Source organism: Pelecanus crispus, chromosome Z, assembly GCF_030463565.1.
Source record: "Pelecanus crispus isolate bPelCri1 chromosome Z, bPelCri1.pri, whole genome shotgun sequence".
In the NCBI taxonomy this organism is placed as follows: domain Eukaryota; kingdom Metazoa; phylum Chordata; class Aves; order Pelecaniformes; family Pelecanidae; genus Pelecanus; species Pelecanus crispus.
In genome coordinates this window covers 14,127,317-14,149,498 of record NC_134676.1, presented here as the reverse complement: position 1 = coordinate 14,149,498, position 22,182 = coordinate 14,127,317, and the positions used below count along the sequence as shown (strand labels likewise).

The following is a 22,182-nucleotide window of genomic DNA, read 5'->3' as shown; positions in this document are numbered from 1 at the left end:
CTAGTAGTTAGTACAGTACATACTTAGTAGTTATGTACAGTAAAACAAAACCACATAGCAAATAGTTCCTAGCAACTAGTTCCTAGCCTAGCCTCCCATGTGTATTATACTGAAAACAAACTGGGTTGAAGTAATAATCATGGAAGTAAGCCTTGGATCATTAACACATGTTTCTCACACAGGGAAGTGAGGAAATGGATATTACCTGCCGTGAAGAATACATTGTAAACTAATTATTGAGCTCTGCAGATCTGCTATTAGTTGATTAAACCTGAGGGAATACTGCAGATCAACAAAGATGAAAATTGTTATGGGTCAGTCAGTAGACTATAGTGATCTGAGCAGTTCCTAAATCAGATAAGTCATTGCACAACAGCATTCTGATCTACCATGTATTTTCTTCTGAATGCATTCTGACACTAGATTAAGTTTTCTTTATATTTTTTCTTAATCCTTAAGAAAAAAGGAGCTCTCATGTATGAGAAATCATATAGATGTTCAACAAATTACAGTAAAATAACAAATTCTTCTAAATATATTTTTGCTTTGTTTCAATGTGACAGAAAACGTTGCATCCCATTCATATCCTAGTCCAATCAAACCAAACACAAAAAAAATAGCAGGACAATATTTGACATACTGCCTTAGTGTATATAATATACAATTCTACTTTAGTACAAACCCATATGTTTAACAATGCATTTTTAAAGGCTATTTTTCTATTACCAAAAAAAAGCAAAATAAAATATTTTTTAATTTCCCAGTGCTGTTTAGCTACTTAGGAATTTTTCTGTTTCCTTCTGCTGAGACAGCAGTAACAAGTAAAGCTTCCATTTCTATACAAAGCATAAAATTAAACTTTATACTAATTAAGAATATGAAGTAATTTTTCAACTATATTTCTAATATATTGCAGATATATTACTATTTGAATTGTAAATTATTTATTTCACATGTTTTTTATCACCTGTAATTATAAAATTAAAATAGAACCTAGGTTTTGAGATCAAAGCTTCTTTCCCACTGAATGTGTAGTCTGATGCCAATCATGAATGGAATGGTGTTCTCCTGCATCCTTAGACATTGCACTTTTCTCTGAGCCTGAAGGAAAGTTTGAAGTCAGATTTTTCTTAATGAACTTATCAACATTAATTTTGGAATCCAGCCTCCACATTCAAAGATACAAGGCATAAAGTCTGAGTCAGAGCTCTGCTGAAATCATGGTGGGAATGAGGAAAGGAGTCCATGTACTTGGGCTGGACAGTGTCCCCGGAACAGCAGTGGGAACAGTGCAGATTCCTTGTATCCCATGTAACTGAAGGCAGACTCAAGATGATACTGGAATGACTCTGAACTTGGTGTGGTCCTTCCTTCTTGAAACAAGTTTAATTTACTCCAGGAAAGTATGACCAAGTGATGACTGATTAACACTGGGCCAAGTATTTAGCCAGTATCACTAGCTTCAGGGGAAATTGAAAACATATGGTACAGGAAATTACTGTACTTGTGAAGGAAAGTGTATTTACTATAGATGTGCTCTCTTCTGTTCTTGTCCTTCCTGAACAGCTTTACATTTCTCCAGCTTTTCATGATTTTATGCACTGAGCCAGCCTTCCTGCAGTATCAGGTAACCTGCTGCAGAGCCAGCCAAAAGAGACTTTCAGATTTTGAAGGTCCCAGAAGGCCACATCTAATTTGGCAGCTCAGATTCTCACCTTTTACCTTCATTCCATGGAACTGCTCAAGGACAGATCAGTTAAGCTGTCTAGCCCTTCCGCTGGCAGCTCTTTAAAATGTGACTAATTATCTGTGTGTCTGTAAACATATGTGTTAGTGTATACAGTAACATTTACTTTAGGCATCAAATTCAGAGCTTGTGTTCTCTATACAGGCAATGTACTGTCCACTTCCAGAGGTTGATCAGAGTAGTCTGGATGCTCTGCTGAATGTGTAGGGAGGTATCTTAGATTCTTAATTCAGCCACTTAAATATTTAACACTTAAAGACATGAAGTGGCTACCCCAGAGAGCAGCCAAACATAAAATTTTGTTTAGTTGTAGTTAACAGGACAATTGTACTGTATGTAGTATTTGTAGTATATCTTACAAATTTTCTAGAGATGCTAAAAGTATTGCAAAGAAACTAACAACTTATCAGTCAAAACTGGAATGTTTTGCAGGGCAGCAACTTGTGTGTGTGCATGTTTGTAAACTGATAATACACTCTTCCTGACAGTGCTTCATTTACACTTCAGTTTTCTGACTGAATCTGACAGAGCTGATCCGGATCAGACACATTCTCCTTCTTTACACAGACAGCCATATCTGAGCCAAGCTGTTGTCTTCTACTCCTCATGCCGTGCATAAAGACATGCTGTTACAGGCCTTCCGTGATGCATCTTGTGATGCATAGAGGCTATATAATCTCATCAAGCCACAGATTGTCCTTATGTAGTGGAGTTCTTAAGGTAAAACAGAGATGACTACACAGACATTATAAACCAATAAACCAAAGAAAGCATGGGATAAGGTGTCAGCAGCAGGCTGTTGCTGTCATATCAGTTACTTTGGACCTGAGGCAGACACAAGTTTTAGCAGATTTTAGGTGTGTATGATCCTGGTTGGACTGGACGATCTTAAAGGTCTTTTCCAACCTAAACGATTCTATGATTCTAAGTATCTATATGTGTACCTCCAGTAATCCACACAGAAAGAGAACTGAGTGCAAGAGTCTCTATATGTTGCCATAAATTGATACTGAAGCTGCAAAATAGCCGCAGACTAAATTACATTGTGAGGCATAGGTTCTCTCCCACCTTTGTTGATGCATGTTTCAATATGCCAAATCATTGTGGCTTTCTGTGAAAAGGGAAATTCAGCCAGAGTAGAAAAGGTGCATTTGCTCATTGCTCTGAGGTAGCTAAGATTGTTTGGGGATTTGCTAGCTAAATACAGTTTGAACACAATTTTCATAAATATATCTCATTTTTTAAGCTGCACAAATGTGCAGGTTGATTATTTTTCCTTTGGAGTTGCTTTTATTTTCCAAAACACCTTGCTACTCCCAAAGCTGGAGATAATACCTTCTGAAAATGGCCTTTAACATCTGAAAGTACATTAAGAAGAGAATAAACTAGTGTTCTGTAATATCAGAATAACATTCAGCTAAGTGTGTGGGCCTTTGGATGTTCAAATATTTCATTCTTTCTGTTTGCAACAACATTTTTGCTTGCAGCTCTTTAAGGAATAGCTTTTTATTAGGAAATAGATGAGATCTGGCAGCAGTTATACACAGTTGATTGTTGTAAAATTATGACACACCAGTGGGGAATAACAGGCTCTTGACACTTCTATGATATACAGATGGATGAAGTATATAAGAGAATTTACTGCAGGAACAGGGATTAGCCCTCTAGCTCTTGCACCATTACTCAAATTTCTCACTTGGAATAATTATTTGAAAAGTGTGAATTATGTTTTCAATGTCAAATTTACGCATGTGTCACTTAAAGTGTGAATTAGTTTTTAGTAACATAAAAGCCCTAAAAGGAAGCATAAAGGCTCTTCAGAAGTAATTACTTTTATAAAATTCATAAAATTTAATATATAAATTTTCAATTAATTACCTTTCCTTTGGACTCAGACTAATTTTATTAAGTTTTTCTTCAGTATTGACAAATATGACTACCTTAAATCTTCTAATTAGACATTTTCTTTAGCAAAGACATATTTGATGTACAATTTTAGTATTTCAGTGTAATATCCCTGACTTTTAAAGAAATACAATTTATTGAAGTGAGACATGTGCTCCCAAAACTCACTGTCGCATAAAATGCAGGCCTGAAGAATGGTCTTGATAATATTATGTAGCTACAAATATTATTTAATAAAAATGCAGTAAACTGACCTTATATAATACTAATAAGAGGATATATGTGTTTGCAGAACAAACTGTAAAAGAAATATGTAATGATAATTGATTTATGTTAAAGCAGTGATTTCTGTGGTATATCTGTTTATGTGTCTACGTTTAAATGGCTGGAAAATATACAGTTGCTTTAAATGTCATTTAAGTATTTAAAGTGTAGTAACAGCAGGTGTTCAAAATGAATAAGCAGAATTTTTTGTGATCTCTGAAGCATTGTATACGTGGAGTTCACATCATGAAGCCTGTAAATGTGTTTATAATGAGCTGAGTGAGCTGAGTTGTCAGAGATGTCTCATTCTGGATCTCAGCAATGGAACTAAACATTTATCAATACTTGCTATTTAGAAAGACCTGTTTTCAGCTGAGTTCCTGAGAAGTAAATCTTCAAACTCTGTCCCTGAGTGAAAATGGTGACTAGCCCTGCTCTCAACTATCTCAAACCCTCATACTAAATTCAGACTCCAGTTCCTGTGGGTGTGGAAAGATGGACTGAATTACATTAATTGGAACAATCCTGTGGCCGTGCCTTGAAAACCATTTTGAAAAAACAAAGGGAGTTTCTTCATCTTTCCTGTGTATGTCAAGCAGAAGATTAAAGATAAATGGCATACAGAAATACGTAACGTATGGGGATAGAAAGAGAGCTTAATGATGGGAAGAGAGACACGGTTGCTGCACGTGGCAGAGTGGAAGAGGAGTACAGTCCCTACAGGATGATACATAGGTAGATAATTAGATAAACCAGAGGGGGTAAACATGCATTTTGACTACAGCTGGGAAGACAGGGAGAGAGAACAGAAAATGGAAGCAAAGGAATCAAATGTAAGAGTAGATAGGAAAAAATAAGAACTAGTAGAACTGAGTGATAAATGAGTTTGTGAGAAAAAAAGGAAGCGAAGAACACACTTCCATATCAAAAGTGGGAATATGCACAGCTACCTGAGATAGTCCACAAAAGCAGTAGAGCCTTATTAAATGCTAAACAGTTGGCAAAATGCTGAAATCAGCTACAGATCATCTATTATATAGGAGCAGAAAAAGTCCTAGATGAGAAGCGGTCATTTACTTTCTATTAGTTACAGGATTTTCTTCCACGTTACCTGGCATTGGTCCCGGGCAAACAGAATACTTGAACAGCTACACCCCTCATTTGATCTGCTGATAAGTTTCCTACATTCCTAAGGAAAAAATCAACAGAAGTAAAGTGTACCACACTTTTTAAAAGCAACCTTCAATTTTTCAGACAGATCTACAGATGAGGTGTATTTATCCATTTACATTGTCTCACACATATGCCTATCATTCTTATGCATTCCTCTATTTCTTATTTATTAGAGATAATGTAATGACCTAGAAGCTCCAAGAGAAAAAGGACTTTTTGGATACTAGTAAATAGTCTCTTGGCATTTTTGGGCATTGTTTAGTTTGTACCTGTGACAATGCATGTGTTAACATTTTCGTTAATCAGAAAGTCCCTGTCTTGGTGATAAATTTGGAAAATTACCAAGTCAGGCTTAAAACACATCTCTCCCATTTAAGCTAAGTTTTTAAGAGAAACTATACTATCTGTCGAAAGTAATAATAATAAAAAAACCCCAACCCTGAATTAGTTGCATGGATTCTTGCAGCACTGATATGCTAAAAGCTGGGCTTATGCTCACGAGGTTGGTATGTAGAGAAGTTAGATATAAGGAAGTCTTTTTTCAGATCTTCCTCTTTTATTTTTGGAAGGTTTAACGTCCTGTTCTACTTTGTGATGCTGCATGTCTTGGACCTTGCCTTTATTTGACTGGTTTTTTTGGACAATGCTGCTTCTGTTTTTGTGAGCTGCTGAGTACCTTCACCTCATTTTGACATCAGTAAAATGGAAAGATTTCACTTCCATTCCTACAAAGACTGCAGTGGTCAGTTTTACAGTCAGGTAGCGCCAAGTAGAATTTTTACAGATTTTTCTACATGTGGAATACATGCAGAAATACAATGATGTCAAATCGTATTTTTAATATTCATAATGCTGTAACTGACCTTCATTCCAAAGGAAGAGGAAACTCAGAAAGAGCTCCTGGGCTGCTTTAGTGTTGTTTATTTTTCATCTTGGAAAGTAATTTTTTTTATTCTGACTACAAATACCATTCATCATCTGGAATAACACAACCATCAGTTCCACATATGCATTATATTGCTCAGAGATACTAAGCACTATCTGGGCTTCTGAAATCTTTATATTGTGCTTCATATATTTTTTTAGTCGCTGTGTAAAATACAGCAATACTGAGGGGTGTGGGTCTGAAAAAGTATTGCCCAGAAAAAACATGTCAGCAGCCATTAATTAATTGTACTTGCTCCAATTTCTGCCATGCTGTTAAGTGCAGGTAGAAGTCCCTGGAACTTCCTTGCCTTTCATCATGCCAGCAGGTCTCTCAAAGAAACATATTTATAAATTAAATTGCATGTTCTGAATAATATGCAGAATAAACAATATACTTGCCAGCGGAGAAACAGATGAGCCAATATTTAAAGCAAACTTACTGCCATTTGCATAAACCATTTCATTGCTAGACTTGCAAGACAAGCTAGGCATTTTTTCCATTACAGTTTCAGAATTTGTATGCAATCTGGAACGTCCAAGTTATCATAGTGTCATTACTGTAGCAACAGGATGACTTGAAGCACAATTATTCTATGAACCAGATCCAAATGTTTTGTAAATTTCTAAAATTTAAGAAATTATAGAAAGTAGATTTCATATGCAGTATGTATATTGGTTGGAGAATACTGGTATAAAAATAGTTGCTCAGGAATTCTTCATTGTTTCTAAGTGTATTGAAGGAAAATGCTTTAAAATGTATTTTTTAAGTTCTTAATATCAAAAATGCTGGCTTTAATAAAATCTGTTAGCGATTTCAGTTGTAAGATCAATATTGTTACTGAATTCTGTAGCTTTCTGATGGACTTTTCAATCTTTTGTCATTGTAAAATCTCTTTGCAATGGTGTTCACATTTCAATTTAATAAAAATTCTTCAATAAAATTCGCAAATTCTAGCTTTCTTCATGAAATGTAGCAATTCCAGTATATAATAGATAAAAAGGAAAAGCCAGGCATCCAGCAGAGTCTGTAGGACAGGTTCCCACTGTTCTCTGTGTGCGGAAGGCCCCGCGATAGATGGGTTTAACCCACTTTGCATGCACCGCGCAACTGCACCAGTTAACACAGATGGCTTATACGCCAGGTCACAACTCATATACTTACGCTTCTTTATGGCTCTTTGTGTGATGAAAATTACAACTGAAATTCAGGGATTTCAAGTTAGCAAAAGTAAAGTTTGACTGAGAAAGGCTGAGCATTGGGAGTCCTAAGGTATGTAAGCACTGCCCTGGTTAGTAGAAAAGTACGAATCTCTGAACCATTGCAGCAAGATCAGGCAATTTTCCTGCAAAACTAGGGCTGCCCCTCGGGGTAGGCAGTCAGCCTTCTACGTTAGGAACCGCTGGGCTCACCAAAATCATCGCTAAGTATGTTTCGCTGGCAATCGCGTCTAGCTGGAGTGTATGCCAATTGCCATTCTAGGGAACACCATCACAAATCTTACTTTAGTTTTACGAGGAACTGGAAGGTGACGGAGGAAGGCAAGAGCATCCCACCTGCCCCATCCTTGTAGCAGGTTGTGCTACTACACCACTACACTAATATCTACCGGGGAAGCAAAAAAAAAGGAAGAAATGGGTGACCAATTACCCTCGCCTTGTAACATCTTTCAACTTCTCCCTATCACCCGGCTGTACTTAAAGATAACAGCTCTTCCTGGGTTTTTTTCCTGACGTTACTGCGCTCGCTGCCCCTCCGGACGCCGCGGCCCAGGCCGAGCGCCGCCCGCCCCGCTCAGCCCCGGAGCGCGCGCACCCCGCGGCGCCCGCTCCGGGCGGGCAAAACGCGCCCCCGCCCCAACGCTTCTTCCGAGTAACGCACAGAACGCGAGGCGAGGCGGGGCGGGGCGGGGCGGGGCGGGGCGGCGCCCACACCAAGCTGCCCGCCCCAGGCGGGCGGCGCCCGGCCCGCCGGGCCGCCCCAGCGCCGCGCCCGCCGCCAGGTGCGGACGGGCCCCGCGGGGCGGGGCGGGGCGGGGCGGGGCGAGGGGCGGGGCCGCCTGCGCCCGGCGCGGCCGCGCTACCGGCCGACATGTCGGGGGCGCTCGGGCCGCTGCTGTCGGGGCGCGGCCGCCGGCTCGGCAGCGGTAAGGGACCGGTGAAGGGAGGAGGCTCGGCTGCGCCGGAGGCGGGCGGAGCCGCCGTCCGAGTGCCGGCGGGCCGGGGCAGCCGCGGTTTGCCCGAGCGGGCGCTGCGCGGGGCCGTGAGGGGCGGCGGTGGGCGCCCCCGCGGTGGGGGCTCGCTGCGCCGGGGCCCGCTGGAGCGGCTGCGGTGCGGGCAGCCCGGAGCCCCGCGGCCTGGGCTGGCGGGGGGCCGGGGAGGCGGTCAGCCCGCCCCGCTGCGAGCCCGCGGGCTGCCCTTCGTGTGGCAGCGCCGCGTTTGTCGGCGGCGGGGAGGGAAGCGCTGCGGGTGCGGTGTGGAGCCCTTTGAAATAGGTCCAGAGGCAGAACTTCTCTAACTCACCGTTTTTAATTAATATTTTTGAGACTGGACTCTTGCAGATGATGGTTCGTTAGTGCTGTAAGTGGTTGTAAGGGAAGTGACAGTGTATGTAATTTATTTCAGGAAACTTTATTCTTCATTTGTATTTTAATGGGTTTTGGAAGTTGTTTGAAACCGTAGGTGTTCAAAAATAAATGTATCGTTCTCAGCAGATAATGTTAGGGATGCAGAAAGAGAATGTATTTAAATGATAACTTTTTCTGACACCTGCTTAGTTACACTTCCAGTTAAATGAAAGGTAGGACAGCGTGGTATTTTTAGGATTTCGGAAAGAGGGAGGAAGATGGCGGTGAGACTTCTCAGGGCCTTGAGCACTCCCTGTCTGCCCTGAGCAGCCTCACCCGGGCCCCATGCCCAGTGCCCGGGAGCCCTGTGTCAGCTCAGACCTGAGCCTTCGGTCCCTGCCTCAGCTCTGCCGTAGCTGTAGCCTTGCCACCAGTCCAGCCTCTGGCCCCATCTCCTGGATGGACCTTGGACCTGTGTTGTAGCCTTGTCTCCAGCCCTGTCTCTGGCCCCATCTGCTGCTGCTCCTGACTGGACTCCCTGGGTGGACCCTGGACCTGATTCATCTCCTCCTCTTACATGGGGCGCTGCGCTGTCAGTGCTTTGCGCACCTTGTTCAGGTCTGGTGGGACTGCACCCTGGTCCCCGAGAGCACTGTCTGTGCTGCGGCCACCCTGGACTCCTGGCTCATGCTCTTGTAGAGGGTTCCTGCTCTTGCTATTCCAGATAAAAAAAAAAAACCCAAAACAGTTTCTAATACAAATTCTTAAGTCTTTTTCTGTCAAAATAAAAGTTAATTTTTTTTTTTCTCATTTTCATAAGAAGCTGAAAGCTGGTTTTAGCAGACGAGAGAAGCGCTTTTTTTTTAGTTGACATATATTTTGCCTTTACAAAGATAGGTTACTTAATTGTTTTTTTCCCGCCAAGAAAATTTCTTGGACAAAAAAACCCCTACCACCTTGCTTTGACCACAGCGTGTGTGTTCTGTGAACAAGCTTATTGAGAAACTCTTTCAAATCTGCACTTCAGTAAGTGTTTGATAATTCTCTATTTTTTAGTTGCCTTTAGGCAGCAGAAATGGAAAAGCTCTGTCTCCACACAACCAAAAATGCCTCCTTGTGATTTTGTACCTGAAAAATACAAAGTAAGTCATACACATTACACTGATTTTAAGTAAGACTGCATTACTAGGTCTGAATGGTAGACTCATCTGCTATAGTCAGTGCATTAAATATGATTATAAAATTTGCTTATTGGTGCAAAACCCAATTATGTTACAACCAGGATATAACCTGAAGATGTTCCTGTGTGACAGTTCTATTACTGATGGCAAAATTACCGATTTAAAAAACTTTAAGGAAGAGATAAATGCAGAACAGCAGTCTTATTTCAAAAGCTGAGTTTCAGAGGTTTGTAGAACCCTCAGTGTGCCAGAATTTGTTAAAATCTTAGTTCTGTGAACAACCGCTGTAGACAACTATGTAATCTGTGTGATCTGCTACAGCTCCATTAGTCTGCATCTTTAGAAAGCATAAACGGATACTGACTTTTTTTATTCCACTCAGTCCTATCCGTATGAACATATGCAGAAGATTCGTGAACAAAATGTTTCTCCATCACTGAGAATGTATTACAAGAAGCCATTGTTGCTGCATCAAGGACATATGCAGTGGTTGTTTGATTATGAAGGACAGAGATACCTTGATCTCTTTGCTGGAATTGTCACTGTCAGTGTTGGTCACTGTCACCCGTAAGTTTGTTGCTGTTTGATTTATACTGTAAAATACATGAAGAGATACCTACGTTGGTTTTGTTCTTTGTAATCTGTGGCACTGTGAGCCTAAAACCAGAATATAATTCACTAAATGGTCATGTATGTCTTATATTAAGGTCAATTTCCACTACATTTTGAATAATTTATTGATTTTGTCTGTTTGTTCATCTCTCTGGCAAATGGCACAGTGTCTGTATTTTCCAAATTAGTAACAGGTAGGTGTGAGCATATATGTGTGCAGATGTGTGTTGAATTGAATCCCTTTGTCTCTTCTTGTGCTACATGCAGGAAGGTAACTATAGCTACCCAGAAACAGCTTGCTCGCCTGTGGCATACCACTAATATCTACATGCACCCGTCAATCCAAGAGTATGCTGAAAAGCTAACTGCTCTTCTTCCAGATCCTCTTAAGGTACTGGTGAAGGGGGTCTCTGTTTATAAGAAATATTTAACATAAAAATATTTATTAAATAAATGAGAGCCACGATACCTGCTGAGAGAAAACCTGTGTGAGGACTGTAGACTGTCAGATAAATAAAGTATGAGACTCAAGGCCTTTTCTTTAGACCCAGGTGTAGGCAAGCATAATATCCCAAGCTTCTGTTTTGTTTGTTCTCTCCTTCCAGTTGTCACTGTGAAGGAGCATTGCAAGCTTAAAAATTACTAAAGGAACTAAGAAGATGTTAACCATTCTTATATGTAACCAGCCTTAATTTGCTTGATCTCATGAAAATTAATGTTGAAAAGTATTTGGCAGTACTTCGTGTAGTGAGGTTTACTGACATTTAAATAAATAAACCACTTAAATGTCACATTTCATATGCCAGAAACAGTAAGATAAGTAATATTGTGTTTGCTTTCAGGTAAGATAAACTGGTCATAAAATGAAATTAGGTTAGCAGAAGAGTGTGAAGCTATCACAATCTTAAAAAATGAAGGAGAGTTTAAAAAAAAAAAAAAAGTAAAGCACCTGCATAGTTTAAGCAGTGGAGAATCTCAGTCCCTTCTGAAAACTAACAGCAGTGACACTAGAATTTGAGCTGTTTTCAAGTCTCAGAACTTGTATGCAGGACATCCCCTTAATTCTCAGTTGCTCCCAATAAGGAAGCTCTGCTTGCCTCTTCTGATCCATGGTTGTGTCTGTGTATGTCACTCCTAGAAACTAACATGCAGGGACACTGTACAGCCCTTTTTACCTGTGTGAAGGTTATTTCTATTCCATCAGTCATGCTCACTTTGACCCACACACTTTAATTTTTCTTTGAATCGCTGTTCCATCTTAGGAAAACCTGAAGACTCCGATTCTTAAAACATTTTCTGTACCCTCCCTGAGTACATTAGCTTGATCTTAGTTCTTGTCTGTAGGGTATGGGCAACATTAAGTTTATTACAGTGAAGTCACTTTGTGGTAGTGGTAGGTTTTAGCCTGCATAATCTTACTAAGTGACATGGTCTGATGCTGAACAAGAAGCTGGTGGTTGTGCGCTGTACTGATCCTAAGCATTCTCCCATAGGTGGTTTATCTAACCAACAGCGGGTCGGAAGCCAATGATTTGGCTATGTTCATGGCAAGGCTATATACTCGTAACTTCGACATCATCTCTTTCAGGTAATGGTGACAGAACTTTACAAAACTGTGTGTGATCAGTCTCTATATGCCTAAACCAAGAAATAATAGAGAACTCTTTAACACCAGATTTGCTGAGGAGAATGTAAAATTGACAAAGAGGAGTAAAGCAGGAGTTGAAGATTTGATACAGTATATTAGGACTAGTTTGCGCACAAAACACAACCTGCAATTTTTTGCTTTTGTTACTTAGAAAAGGGTCTAGTTTCTGACTCAGGGTGTGCTTTGGTGGATCTTTGTTCAGGGCCAGAGGGGGCTCCAGCAATTGCTGCTTTCTTCCTCCATTCCACCCCTGCAGAGCCCCTCTTTGTGGGGGTACAAAGGTACCTCTGGAATAGCAGTGCAGTGAACCACAGCAGGGAACTGCTCTGGCTGAAAGCTAACCTGGTGGAAGGACTTTTTGTTTTGTTTGTTTTGCTGCCTTATTTTTCTGCCAGATCCCTGAACCATAGCTCACTGCACAGGTACACAAACAGCTCTTCTGGTTTAACGACAGTGGTGGTGCAGGGGTGAGTGGTATGTAAGCACCAGTGTAAGCAGTTCTTCTCTTTACTGTGCATCCTAGGAGGCCTCAAGTATTAGAATAAAAGTCCTTGTTGCGAAGAGCTGTATTTTTCTGTTATTCTGTTCAGCAGAACATTGGGTACCCACCTAGCTTGTATATTCTCATTAATGAACTTTTGATTTGTGTATAAAACTGGCAGCAAACCACCATGTAGTTTAATGATTGGCAGCATCTGTTGGAGAGGGCAGCAGTTTCCAAGATTCAAAGAACAGAGATGTTTGCTCTGTAGGGCTCAGGTGCTACAGGAGAACTCGTGAGGCACTGTCTGAATTGCTGTTGGTTGCAATCATTGTTCTCTTCTCCTTGCAAACATTACCTCACAATTTTAACATTTGAAATTTCAGGAAACCAATGGAGATGGGCAGTCATGGATCTTCCAAAACCAGAGCAAAAAATGGCAGTAGAAATCTTCTTGTTTTGAGTGTAACAATACACATTTTCCCCAATAATTTGTAGCTCAGAAGCATGCCTTCTCAGAATGATACTGCTACAGTCTCTTCTTGGAAATGAGTGATGTTCATGTGCTTTCTTTGTTTGCACAGAGGAGCATACCATGGAGGCAGCCCTTACACGCTGGGATTGACATCCATTGGTCTTTATAAGCATGGTGTTGCCAATGGCTTTGGCTGTTCAACAGTGAGATTTTTTTTTTTTTTTTTAAATAAACTAGGTAACTAACAGGTTATTTGGGTATTTCAACAACTAGTACATTTTCTATCCTCAAAGTGCTTTATGGTCACTAACTAAACTGCAGTGTAGCTGTTCCTGCTTGTGTAAGCACAGCAAGAGCCAGAGTCCCCTTTCGTTCTCCGTATAATTACGTATGCTGATTTGGAGTCAGGACAGCTGTAACACGAGTGGTCATGATTTACAGTGCTTTAGTCATGCTTGGTGCTTGCCTGGAAGTCTATGTAAGGTGCAAAATAATAATGCTTAGAACCCCTTTTCTCAAGTATGTTTTGGCAAATCTGTGCAAAGCTGCTTTCAGCTGGTCTGAAGTAGTTCCCTGGAATGAAAAAAACCTGTCTCAGTCATCTCAGTGAGACAGGAGACATAGCTGTTAAGGAGATCCATTGGAGATAAATGGCAATACGTTATCTCCCTGCCCTTGAGCAGGTGGGAATGACTTTCTGTCTGCTAGAAGCTTGTCATTGGCTACTCTGATCTGTACTGGTGATAGCTTTGCCACAGTGCTGGCTATAGGAAGGCTCCTTTATAGCAGCCTCCTAACCTGTCTCAGTAAATGAGTTGCCTGAAGTCATGTGGCGTTTCATCAGCAGTCAGGATAAGAAGGCCGGTGTTCCCAATTTCCAGCCTGTAATTTAGTAGATCTGCCTGCCTTCCTGTATTTTGCAGATCTTTGTCATACTTTGGATTATTTAAGTACTACTGGCAACTCTAAAAATGGTGCTGTTACTCTTAGATAACCAAAACTTCTGACTAACTTAAAGCAAAGGAAATTATCAGTTGAGTGACTCTTGCTGGAATAGTCTAAACTTGTTTCCAAAACTTCTGTCTCTGTGGTACCATTCCTTGAGGGGGAAGTTTGGTATTATTCCACAAGTGTTCTTCAGACAAGTCACTTGAATTAGGTATGCCTTTTCACTCTAGCAGCCTTTTTTTTAGTTTTTTTTCATTAGTCATCCCTAAGTATGATTAAAACATCTCTTAGAAAGGTGTCATCAAATCCGTAGCTATGTCTCTTATGCTTGACAGACAATGTTACCAGATGTTTTTCGTGGTCCGTGGGGAGGCAGCCATTGTAGAGATTCTCCAGTGCAAACTGTTCGAAAATGCAGCTGTTCTGAAGGTTGGTCAATGACAAAACGTATTTGGCTTTTAGATTACAGAATACTAGAGGGTTGTGGAAGTGGGTTGTATTTACCTCCTCAAGAAAGGTAGACCGCTGGTTAGGATTTGTAAGGGCAACCAAAGGAAATACTGCAGAGAGCCTCAGGCACCTGCTTCCCACTGTGAAAAATTTTGGGCAGGTGACACCTCGTATTCTCGGATTTCTTCTTAAAATGCCAGCCTTTGTTTCCAGCATTTGTCATGATCAGCTCTGGAATCTGTGGAACTCAGGCACATCTGGAAGAACAGAAATGTTGACTGGTGTTTTCTGCTGTTTCGGAAGTTCTGACAGCTTTCTAGATTTTGTTTTGGAATAATATGAATAGTAAGGACAATCTGAAGCCAGTGATAGACAAAGTGTTATATGAGGCAAAACATTCCGTATGCAGCACAATGTGAAAGCTCCTCTACTGCTCTCCTGCTAACAGTAATTACAGTAATTTTTTTGCCACTGTTTCAACAGGCATTCTTTAGTGTTTTAATTCACATGCATACATAACAGAATATTTGCTTTTTAGCTTTACCCACCCTGGTGAATGGGAGCATTAGCATTACTAATTGCTCTGTTCTTTATTTCTGTATAGACTGATATGCAGCTGTATTCTCCAGAATCCTCATACCTGCACTAACCTAACGATTCCTTATGTCTTGTGCTGATGTTTACTAACCCCTGAGAAAGTGTCTGCTTATTTCTTCTGCTGGCGTAGGTGATTCACACACACTTTCTCTAACCTACAGCTTACTGACCTGTGTAATGTGCAACATCTTATTGTCTGGCAGCTTTGCCTTGCTGTTTTGGAACTGGCATTCCTTAGAGTATGAATGCTTTAAGAGAAAATAAGGGTCCTTTAATGTTTAGCCTTTTATTGTGTATTTGAGAGGTGATACTTACCAGGCAGTCAGATAATACTTGTTCTTAGATGTGTAATTTCATGTTCTGAAGCTAGTTTTGTGTCATGTTAAGTAAATTCCCTTTAAACTATTTCCCCTGTAAACAGGTGTATGTCATGCAAATGACCAGTACATTGAACAGTTCAAAGATACTCTGAATACCTCGGTGCCAAAGACAATAGCTGGATTTATCGCTGAACCAATTCAAGTAGGTAGTTTGCCATTTCTCAATTTTAATAGCACAAATAGTGTGAAACACTCAAATCTGATGTTCTTTAGCTACATCCTAACTAGACTTCTGCTGATTTTTACTATTTTTTAATGCCTTAAACACCTTAAATATTTGAAAGAATGGAGGCATTGTCCTAAAATTTCAGCTTTTGTCACTGATTTCAGTGGAGCTAGAATTTTGCTCATGAAATTAAATTAAACAGAGAATCATGATTAAACATACACACTTCTGCATTTAAATAGCAAAGTATGGAGCATGCTACTGTTTAGTGTCTAACACGTTCTTCCAAATTGCATATTGCTTTTCTCTTTACTATTTCTGTAAACTTTTACAGAAAGTAAAAGTAAATCCCCCTTCCACCTCTTCCCATCCACATTGTCCACTGTATTTTTGGCAGCTGTCCAGCAAGGGGTGGCCACAGGATTCATTCTCTTGGTGCTTCACCCAAGTTTCAGAACTGCTGTATATGTGGTTCTTAAATAGGAAGAATGGAGAATATATCCTGGGAACCGTAAAGGGAAGAAAAAAAGTGTGGGAAGTGTGACCACATGGAGCTCTTCTATATTTTTGCTGTCTTCTAAGCCTTTACATATTTTAGTCTTAAGAAGCTGTTGCAGTCCAGGTGTAGAGTGGAATTTCTGATTCAAATGACAACAGGCAAGGCTAACAGAAATTGAGGAAATAGTGTTTTTAAATAATTAACCAAAAAAGGGGCATGAATTCTCAGTTAACTTTGTCATCACAGACAGTTTCTGGGTTTCTTGGTGTGTAGGTTTTCAAAGTACTTGTTTTGGCAGTTTATTTTTAATCAATTCTGTCTTACAGTGATCCAGTTTACAGTATGGCCTCATAGTCATTTATACCAGCACAACTAACAGAACAGCAGACTGCCCTGTGGAATGGGAATGAGTGTTGTGAGCAGGAACTTTTTGAAAGCAGTTTCATTGCTGAAGCCAGAAACTTGAGACAACAGTATTGCAATTACCTGAGGGCTGCTGGTATTTTTTTCTTACTGTAGGATAGTCACACAGTGGAACTCCTGTTTCCTTGTCTGTTGCTGAAGTCATTGTCTGTTTTGTCTTGGCAGGGTGTTAATGGAGCTGTTCAGTACCCAAGAAGTTTCTTAAAGGAAGCTTATCAGCTAGTACGGGAAAGAGGGGGCGTTTGTATTTCAGATGAAGTGAGTTTGGTTTTGTTTTTTTTTTTTTTTTACATAAGAGCTCTAGAGTTTGGGGGACCTCTGAAAGTCATCTTAAAAGAATCCAAGTGAACACGAACTGGAAGCCTGGAAATAATCTAAATGAAATGCTAGACATTTTGTAGCTTAAGTTTAACATGGTACATCATTCCAAGCATAGGAGCCTCCCAGTTTTTGCTGTCTTTATTCTGCTATGTGGTATTCTGATTTTAGACACAGGTCATGTTAGTAGCAGGCTTTAATCCTTACCTTTTGGGAGCAGTAAATTTGCACAAATATGCAGCTAATAAATGCCAGCTGTGATATGAGATGTGTCACAATAACAGTTGCTCTTATGAGTGTTGTTGGCATACATAAACTCTAGAAGGGAGTTGATTGCTGTACCTCTGCAAACACATTTTATAAATAGAATTTGCTCAGCTAAAGCTATTTTGAAATAGTAGGAAACACTTCAAAGTGATGGTGATACATACCTCAAGTGTTGCAGTAGTAGAAATCAGCAATCCCGGAGCGGCAATTTTGAAATGTGATAAGCAACTGCATTTCCTCTCCATTTTGAAACGGAAGCTGCGGCTTATTTGTGCATCTCACCATGCCTAAGACGTGGTGACATGTTATGTCTTTCATATGCAAAAGAAAAGCCTAATTACAATAAATAGCGTTTTGTACAAAGCCATCTGAATAAAGATCCTAATACAAGTTGATTCCAGATGCAGTTGCAGTTTAATCCAAGTCAGTAACAATAGAAAGACAAGAAAAAGAAATCATACTGTAAAATGTGAGCAAGTGATGGGGATTTCTCTGGATTTTTCTTTTGAAAGGTACAGACAGGATTTGGACGGACAGGCAGCCATTTCTGGGGATTTCAAACACATGATGTAGTCCCTGACATTGTTACTTTGGCAAAAGGAATTGGTAATGGCTTTCCAATGGCAGCTGTTGTTACAACAAAAGGTATAAGTGTTCTGTTCTGCTAAGGATTAAAATAGAGCAATTACAAAATATACTATACAATAATTACTTACTGGAGAGATGTGTGTTCAAACAGCTGAGCTTTATTAATAATCTTCATCTCAATCTATCTTTTGACAAATGAGTTGGATTCTCATTACTCGTTTGTTTTACCAAGTGCCATGCTATACCAGTGCAAAGCTTTATTTAAATGGGGTTAATTGTATAACTGAAGCAGGGATGACCTTCTGAATCATTGGTAGAGCTGGTAATAGATCCTGGAAATCCTCACTCAATTCACCATTTTACTAATCAACGTACTGCGAGTATATAAGGCAGCATGTTAGCCAACTACTTGATTGGTACAAGCAACTGGCTGAACCTGGTCGAGAAAATTTGTAGATGTCAGTTTAAGGGGACAATTGATAGCATATGTTAGAAGTGTGGCTTTTTTAAAAAAGTCTGGTTTTAGCATCTGCTAGACACTATAGTTTTGGGAAATAGTCGTATTTTGCACAGGCTACTTGCAGTAAAGAAAATAAAATCTTCCTATTGCATTGTCTCCAGTAGATTCAGGGTTGAAGCACAGCAAATTTAACTTAGCACTTAAGCCAAAGCAGGTAAGTACTGTAAGAGTAATCAATGCTATTCTTTTTCTTTTAGAGATTGCAAGTTCCTTGGCTCAAAACCTTCACTTTAATACATTTGGAGGAAGCCCTTTGGCCTGTGTGGTTGGAGCTGCAGTTCTTGATGTAGGGAGAACGTTACATATATTTATATATTCCATACTCTTTCTTGTAGCAAAAGACGAAAAATGTTTATGTTTATTCTTACTATAAAGTTATATATGGGCAATTTTTTAAATAACTGTATAAAATGCATAAACGTATGCATGTATTGTGCACACCTGGCTAATGTGCCCTATGTGTAGGGAAAAAAAAAATTCCTGGTTCGATCCATTGCAAAATTTTCATCCCTCTAGCAAGAATAGGAGTCCTCTAATTATGTTTTCAGAATCATCTTTCTTTTTCTGCCTTACATTCTTTACTTTGTTAATAAAAAAGTGGGAAAGCACTTTCTCAAAAGCCTTAGCTAACTCTTTCATAGGACTACGCAAATGCTCAGCTAAACCAAACTTATTCTCTGACACACATGCTTAACAAAATTTTTTTAACTCCACAGCTTTTACCTTATGCCTAAAAGCCCTTAACGACCAGGTAGTTAAAAATATTTGAAGTCAGAATTCCTATTGAAAAAAAAAATCCCTCATGAAAAAGACAATAGAAAGATTTGCAACATATTTCACTTACTATCCAGCAGCAAATCAGTCAGTGGGCAGTAGGTTGCTGTTTAATTTTTCTTGATCGTGTACAGCCCATTTTTCCTTTAATGTCACTTCGTTACAGCAGACACTGTTTCTACTCATGTTACTTTCCTGAGTGTTTTGGGGGTTTTTTTAAGCTATTTTATAAGATGACTGAACATAAAAGCATTTTGGAAAAAGCCGTTTACAAATAAGAAATTCTGAACTCATGTTTTGGGGTTTTTTGTTTCTGAAGTAACTTGGAGCCTGGATCTGAAGTAAGTCCAAGGAGGCTGTCAGAGTCAGGAAGAATAAAATGGAGTTCAAAAAAAGGAAAAGGAGAAGCACCCACTTTAACTTCTGTAATTGTATTTTTTGGTTTTTTCATGTGAATTTTCTTAACGCAAATATTAAGTTCATAAAACGGTTTGTGTGTGTCAGTGCTGATAGCTGGCTGCATGTCAGAACTTTCATTAAGGAGAGCAGAGTAAGGAACAAAAAAAAGATTGTGATTAAAAAGCATGGTGTTGATGAATCCAAGTAAAACACTCCAGTTGTTTCCTAAAAGGCTGCCTAGTACATAGGTATGCCTTGTCAAATTATAGTCTTCTTATGATACTGGAGAAAGAATTAAAATATTTCTGGTAAGATTTTGAAAATAATCCTACTGGTCAGGTATTTTTCAGTTTTGACTACATGTGAGCAACAATTACTGGATTAAATTTATGGAATAATAAATAAATGTGAAAAATGCCACAGCAACATCAAAATACTATGTTCAATTGTACTCTGATGCCATTAGAGGATTCCAAGAGAAGAAAAACGTAAGGACCATAGTAGTGAAGTAACATAGTCTGCAAGAATGTGAGATAAACATAATGCGTCATCAAGCTAAATAGGGATTAACCAACTGTATTGGAAGCTTTTCCTGGAAAACTGTCACTTTACATCATTTTAAGCAGGCTATTGAAGAAGATGGTCTACAAAAAAACAGTGAGGATGTAGGAACATACATGCTACTGGAGCTGGCTAAACTACGGGATAAATTCGAGATTGTTGGAGATGTCCGTGGCAAGGGACTTATGATTGGGGTAGAAATGGTGACAGATAAGGTTAGTGATTTACTTCATTCCTTTTGGTTTACGGTGCCATTGAAAGTTTTATCCCATTTTGTTTCTGTTGAAATAATAGGACGCTTTTCTGTTAAAAAAACAGCTAGTGAAGTGAGAAAACAGTGCTCTGGCTAAAAGTGAGCCAGAACATTCCAGCATTTCAAGTATTTCACAAGCTTTGAGTAAACAGTGACTTGTGTACCTTAATTGCATAAACTTATCTTAGAAAGCAGATAACTTATGCATTTAATGTTTTCAGCCAGAGATGGGGGTGGGATTTATTGGAGAGACTGGAATATACATCTTTTTCATAGAACTGATTTACAATATCTAAGTGAAGTTTAATGTTCACTTTCCTTAGGACAGTCGCCACCCTCTTCCAGCTGAAGAAATCAATCAGATCTGGGAGGACTGTAAAGACATGGGTGTTCTGATCGGCAGAGGAGGACTCTACAGTCAGGTACTAAGCCTCTGGTTATACATAAAGCTTATTTTCTGTCCTCATGCACTGCATCCCATTTCCCTCAAGCTAAATTAACTTCAGTTTAGTAAATAAACTAGAAAAAAGAGCTAGTTCCTAAGAGTATACGTTTAATTTTGCGTAATTTACAAATTGGGCATGAGGTACTTGTTTCTTTTCAAGTATGCTCAACTAGCTGTAAGCTTGCAGTTTTCCTTTAGAGGGGCAACCTCCCAGAGAAAAGCAATGTACTATAATGTGTGTAAATAAGAAGAAATCAGCAATATTTGGGTCTGCTAAGTCTTTGCTGCTGTTCAGGTTATCACCTGACCTGTAGGCACAGAACAAGTTTGGTTTTGCTAGTTCTTTCATTCTGGAGAGCTGGTAGCATTCCACCTGGATGGTAATTTTAAAAAAAAAAAAAAAAAAAGTCATTAATAGCAAGTTCAGCAATGCAGCACAAAAGTGAGAATTGCATCTGAATGGGCATCAGCCCACACCAATTGAAGATGGACCATGCTGGGCACTCTGTCACCAGCTTCTTAGAGCACGTGAGTTAATAGCAGAGAATTGCCTCAAGGCTGCTCAGGTCAGTGAAGCCCTCTGACATAAAGAAAGCAGCTTCTGTATGAGATGGATGAAGGATGGCTCAAATAAATAGGACACTGCATCTGTCACCTCGTCGGTTCTTGCACAAGTCACTGACTAGCAGGCTGCAGCTCAGAGTGCAGTAAAATCTAATTCTGTCTCACAAGAGTGCTGTTTATCTGTGAGTTTACCCATTTATCAGTTGGGTGGTGTGGGTGGGAAAGACCATTATTCCGCTCTTGCTGCATAAAGTCCTGGGATATGATGGCAGAAAAATTTAAACTGGAAGTTTAAGATTCTTAGAGAACTTAAATACTCTTGGCAGTATTATAATATACGTCAAACATTTGGATTTTAAGAACCTAAGTTCTTCACAAGTTAAACTGTGCATATATTCCCTTCCTGATGAACATACATTCAAGCTATAGCACCCTAACTGAAGCGATGCTTTGATAATACATTCTCTTAGAAGCCTTTAAAAAAGCCTATAATGTGACAGCAGATCAGCTGACACAATGCAAGGGCCACTCTTAACAGATACTGCTTTTCCCTGTGGCAAAGCTGCCAGGAAGGAAAACACAGCTACGTGTCTGTTCTTTCTTAGTGCAAACCCATCTAAAGTTTTATGCTAGCTCTGTCTGGAATAACAGAGCTGCAAACATGATCTACTCTAGTCAGGACTCTTTTGCAGGCAGTTGCTTTGTCACAAGAGTGGAGTGGCGAGTTGGATGCAGTGAAGTCCAAAATTGCACCACTTCAGAGTGGATTTATCGGAAGCCTTGGTCCTCGGTCTGCTGTTCTCCTATAATACTATTTTTCACACTTCTGGTTAGATTTTTTTGGGGCAGAAGGGGAGTGCTGACCTAGATGAGCTGCTAGAAACTGTATTCTTTCCATACAATTCTAAGGATTTCTTTTTTTTTTTTTTCCCCTCTTTTCAGACTTTTAGAATTAAACCTCCTATGTGCATTACTAAAAAGGATGTTGACTTTGCTGTGGAAGTATTTCATTCTGCTTTACAGAGACACATGGAAAGAGCAGCTGCAAAATAG

General features: G+C 39.6%; 1 protein-coding gene across 1 annotated transcript; it reads left to right on the top strand.

The window, feature by feature from the left end:
* The first annotated feature begins 10,227 nt into the window (after positions 1–10,227).
* Positions 10,228–22,182, top strand: AGXT2 (alanine--glyoxylate aminotransferase 2). The gene is made up of 12 exons (XM_009483266.2): positions 10,228–10,328; positions 10,641–10,764; positions 11,867–11,961; positions 13,087–13,180; positions 14,261–14,354; positions 15,394–15,494; positions 16,606–16,698; positions 17,538–17,670; positions 18,331–18,419; positions 19,933–20,082; positions 20,444–20,542; positions 22,072–22,182. Exons 1-12 carry the CDS (start codon positions 10,243–10,245, stop codon positions 22,180–22,182), a joined length of 1,269 nt encoding a protein of 422 aa, XP_009481541.2. The 5' UTR covers positions 10,228–10,242.